General features: G+C 40.5%; 1 protein-coding gene across 1 annotated transcript in view; it reads right to left on the bottom strand.

Annotated features, from left to right (window-relative positions):
- Nucleotides 1-2,784: 2,784 nt before the first annotated feature.
- The window catches only part of LOC118328043 (LHFPL tetraspan subfamily member 4 protein-like), a 9,721-nt gene continuing 7,182 nt past the window's right edge, over nucleotides 2,785-5,323 (bottom strand). Inside the window, exon 2 of the mRNA XM_035661645.1 lies at nucleotides 2,785-2,879. Coding sequence (XP_035517538.1) covers nucleotides 2,785-2,879 — 95 coding nt within the window. The remainder of the gene's footprint in view (nucleotides 2,880-5,323) is intronic.

Raw genomic sequence — 5,323 nt, 5'->3', positions numbered from 1 at the left:
CTTTACCACTTCCTTCCTGTTTGGATGCCATTTACTAGGCTGGTAAATAGGTTAGTTAGCTAGTTAGCTGATGGAGTACAGAGCAGGGGTGTAACATGTTCCATACATGTTGCTGTCTCTGAATGAGTCTGCTTCTGGGCATTCAAAAGCCATATTGTATCTGAAAGATCCACTTTCTATCAGCAAGCTGTAGCCTACTGGAAATTTAATTTAAGAAGATGCCAACACTTGATAAACATCGATACTCTGAATATTCTCTAACAGAAACTTGTCACTGTGGCAAAGCCTGCAGTTGAAAAAACACATCAACTGCCCGGCCTTGTTCTTTAAGCTAGCATACACATCTAACAAGCCACAAAATCAATAGCCATACATTAGCTGCTGATTGACAATTTGTCACTGTATGCCCTGCACATAATTATCTCCCAGCATGTGTCGGCCTGAGAGTAAATGCCTCTCTGCCATCGAGCAAAGGAATGTTATTCCTCTACCATGGGCAGGAACTGAATTAAAAAGTGGTTATGATCACTTATGAGGAGATGGAACGAGCTAACACAATTACTCTTGGGTTGGAATGACCATGGCACTGTTGATTTAGTGTATGAACATAGTGAAGTGTAGTAAAGTGGAGGGAAGTATCTATTACAATTTGTTGATCTGCACCTTAAAGCTGCATTACATTACTTTTTGGCCTCTTGGTGGCCGCAGAACAGAAACACACACAGAAAAAACAGAAAAATATTATCAACGTTCAAAGTTGATAAGACTTACGATTCATTTAGAGTTGTGTTTCTGTATACCTGACAAATTTAAGTCCATGATGCATACAATGAACTTAACAGAACAGTGGCCTGTTCTTGCAGTGCCAGAAAACCAAGAAAAATTGCTAAAAGATGTCAGAATTGCTCCCTAGAACGGATTTGTACTAACTAAAATCAGAAAATAACAAGATACTGCGAGAATCCATCTTGCCAAGCTTGGAGTTATGTGCTTGTGTCCAACCACAGTGGTTTGTACCAGTCAGCGTCCTACGAGGAACTACTGGCAGCTACAGGTGTGGATTAACACTAGGTGTGTCTGGGATGACGTGTGTGAGAAGTGACTGTTTGCTAGGAAACAGCAATGGCGGCTGCCAAAGAGGTTAGTGTAGATGGTAGCATCAGTTCTATCATAACTGGAGAGTATTTCTTCATTAAAAAAAGAGCAAAGAACAGCCATGAAGGCTTTTCTCCATGGAAAATATGTTTTAGCTCTTCTCTCGACTGGTACGAGTTTTTCTATGCTATATGGTTAATTGATCTGATTGCCTGCCGAGTATTTTTTGAAAGTGCCTGCCCTTTTCCTAACGACAACGTCTATGAAGTCAGGTTAGAGTTGAACTGCAAAGTAGGTGGTTAATTCTATGTGGGTTTGTCACCTTTCACATTAGCCTTTCTTAAAGGACTAGTGGTAAAGTTGCAGATTGCAACTGCTGTCGGTATTTGGCGACCTGGAAATGGGAACAGGCAGTGAAGCGTGCAGGGGAAACTATGGTGGCCACTAAACTTGCAAAAAACCACTTCATCTAGAGCCAGTGTTTGGTTTGTTCTGTTCTGGACTACTGTAGAAACATGGTGGTTCAACATGAATACATGAAAGGGGTGTGTAGATAAAAATAGCTCATTCTAAGGTAACTAAAACACAACAATTCCCATATTCAGATGATTATACACTAATTGAAATGTCAGCATACCTACCTATGAATATAATATTCCATTTCTGACAATATATCCTCCTCAATGTTACACACTGGACGTTTAACGTTAAAATATTAGTGCAGCTGGAAGACTTTACAATGAAAAAGAAAAAGTTCTTCCCCAGTCAGATGGCCTTTACAAGTGGAAAGAAATGTTTTCTGTGGTTTATTTATCTCTATATCAGTACCCCATTTTGTTTCCACTATATCACAGTTGCATCTGTATATGAAATGCATGCAACCCCTGTTGGATACTTGGCAATTTTTTTTTCGTCTTCTTTTTAATTGCTATTCCATGGTCACAGCCAAACCCTGCTCACTTAAACAGCAACAAATCATAACTAGGCCAATTTCTGCTCAGAAGTTTGTGGCCAAAAGCACAATAACTATGGAAAAAGAAGAAAAAAGAGGGTGAGATCCTGAAGGATTGTGTTCTCTGCATTCTCTGAATGTAGGCTAATTAGACTCAGATAGCTACAGCCTGCTGCAGGCATGGCAGTTTCTCTCATTCTCCTTGTTTCTCTTTCATTCTTCCATTACTCGCTCACCAATTCATGGAGTGGGCTGGGAACAACAAAGAAAGTAGCCTCATGTGTTAATGTGAGTGGTGTGTTGCTGTGATTGTGTGGTGTCTCAGGGGAAGTGTTTTATTAACATTGTTTGCCATCATCAGAGGGAAAGGATATTCCCAGCACCAGTTGGTGGTTCCTCTGGAAAACAAGGAAAACGTAGCATATAGCGGGGTATTCTGTGATAGAAGATATAACAGTACAGTGTAGTTACTTACATTACTATGACAAGAGTTTACAAGGGTTCTGGCTGGAAGAGTTTCTCCTCTCCAAATTCGGTCCAACTGCATTTTGCTGCACACAGATAGAACTTCCTGATGATCTGAAATGTACACCAACATCAGCCACCTTCAAATCTAAATGAAATCAAAGCAGCACGAGTCTGTGCTTCTCTCCCTCTATCCATTTCCCTTTATGTGATAGTTTATGTGTTGGCGTGGTCATTTTGGGCCGGAGCAGAGCAGCTGTCCCTCTAGTGTTTCAGACTGGGCGAGCGTCTGTTCGGGCCGAGTCTGCTGGCACACTGCGGAGCTCCTTCACACGGCCCAGTGGCCAGGAGAAGCCCCAGTATGGAGCTGCACCACAGAGCTGATTAAACTATCATCTGCACCCAGCCCGAGAGCATTAGGCCTAGCTCCAATGCCATTAGGCTGCTTCCTCACTGACACACACACACATGCAAACAAACAAACAATAATTAAAAAGATAAAGATGATTTCTAACTGTTGTACCAGTTAACTTTATACATTTCAGAAAAACGCTGTTAATAGTGACACAAGTGGCTGTTAAGTGAACCTAAGCATTCTGTTGCTCACATTCCATACACAGTTCGTAGGCGTGAGCGAGCATCATCCTGGACATTAGCCAGTTAGTGCATACACTAGACTGAATGCTATAAAAACATTAAAGCCTCACATTAACGTTATTTTCTGCAATGTTTCTATATTTCATTTGGACCATTGAGTCCATGCTACTACCTAGCTAACCTTTTATAAATCATATGCAGTCGACTCCCTCCCTTCCTAATCTCTCTCCTAGACCCCTTATGATCCCTCTGTACATGACCCTCATTCAATCTTACCAGAATCTTCTCATTAATCTGAATAAAATCGTTTTTATACCACACAAATGGCATGGTCTTCGTTAGTAAATTAATGGACTTTTTTAACTTTTTTAACTTTAAGATGCAATACTCAACAAAATTAATAAGGTGTGTGTCATAAAGTGTCAGACTCCGCAATAATTTTTCCCAGCATCACTCACTTCTCCACTCTTTTATTACCTATCTCTGTCAGGTGAAGAGGAGAAAGGAAGCTGATTGTCGTGATCTGTCAATGATGATAGGTTGTGCGTTGCGTGGAGAATAATCGGTCGAGGCTTGACCTCGAGGGAAAGAATTGAGGATTATGGGTACCCACGTCGTAGGCTGCTGCTGATGGTGAAACTCTAGGCAGTCTCCCTCTGATTGGAGATGAGCCTTTGAATTAGCAGGGTCCCAGCCGGGCAGCACACACACACACACACACACCAACACAACTAACCACACAAGCACACCACCTCAACAACACACACCACACACCTCACCACACACACACATACACACACATACACAGACATGCATATCTTCAATCCTTTCAGCTATCTGCTGGATTTCTTTACTTCTTTAATTACCATTCTTCTAAACTCACATTTGATATTTGTCCTTTCATGCCTTTTTGCATCTATCACCTTTCTTTCACTGTTTTTACCATCTATCCTTTTCTTCATACATATTTCTCCTAATCATTAATTTACTGTATATTTTGAGATACTGATGAAAATGAAAACCATGGTAAAGATGTTCTCTTAATCTTGCTCTTTTCACAGCAGGTGTCAGTGAGAAAGGTTAATGAGAAAAGTCAGATTTACCCGCGTAATCACAGATGGAAATTTAGGAGTAAATCTTAGAGGAAGATCTTCTAGAGGAACCATTTGATGTACGCTTCCAGAAGCACTGGCCACCCTGTTATCCTAACCTCTTCAACCTCCACAATGTCTTTCCCAGAGGCTGTAGCGGGCTCCCGCTTTTAAGCTGGTGAAGACGCTTGGTTTCATATGAAACTAGATGACCTGACGCACACATTGCTATCAACCTGTTTTTTCTCACACTACGTCAGCCAGCCAATCATAAACACAAATGTGTACTGTACCTTGACTTCACCAACAATTTTATTTTGGGTTTTCTTTGGTTTGTTTTGTTGTCATTGACTATTTTAGTATATTATAGCTATGTTATAGTTATTTTAGCAGCTTGCTTTCTTATGGAGCCCCTAAGGGGACATGGGCAAAAAAAAGTCATTCAAGTCTTTAGGTTTCTTTTGTCTCACGAGAGACTTGTAGACTTCTACAACATAAATATCATCATCTTCATACTATAACTATAGGTTTTTAACTGCTACTACTTTGCTTTTCCCCCTAGCTTTCTTATTTTAATACTCATTGCAGCAGCTCTCTTCTCTGTGTCTTTCCATTTATTGCATATACTTTGGGGACTGACTGGCATGCGGGGATGCAGACTGGCTCCCTTGAAACCTTCTAGGTTTGGGGGCAGCCTAAGGCAATGGCACCTGTACCATGCTTTTAATGCTTTTTGTTTGAAAATTCAGTACCCAAAAAAACACATTTTCAGCACTGTAAAACCTGATGAATTGGTTCAAACTGTTCGAGATAACCAAGTTTATTAACCTAAACAGTTTAAACATGAAAAGTTTATGACTACTAAGTATTTATTGTTACGGTATCCTGGGTAAATTAAGTTAATTGTACCAATTCCATGACAATATTTTGGGACATTCGATGCTAATCTATTTTTAATTTGTCATAGTATGTCAGACTTCCATCCATGCATTACCGTTACGATCAACCACCCGGAGCTCATGGCATTACTTTTCACCTTGCTACAAAAAGGTCACTCTTGTTCCTGCATCAGCACTGAATGTTGGCATCAGGTGCAAATCTTGCCCTGCAGGATCACCTAATA

Source organism: Morone saxatilis, unplaced genomic scaffold (assembly GCF_004916995.1).
Source record: "Morone saxatilis isolate NCDOM2014 unplaced genomic scaffold, NCSU_SB_2.0 Contig18, whole genome shotgun sequence".
In the NCBI taxonomy this organism is placed as follows: domain Eukaryota; kingdom Metazoa; phylum Chordata; class Actinopteri; family Moronidae; genus Morone; species Morone saxatilis.
The sequence above is the reverse complement of the archived record's forward strand: the minus strand, read 5'-3'. Positions and strand labels throughout refer to the sequence as shown.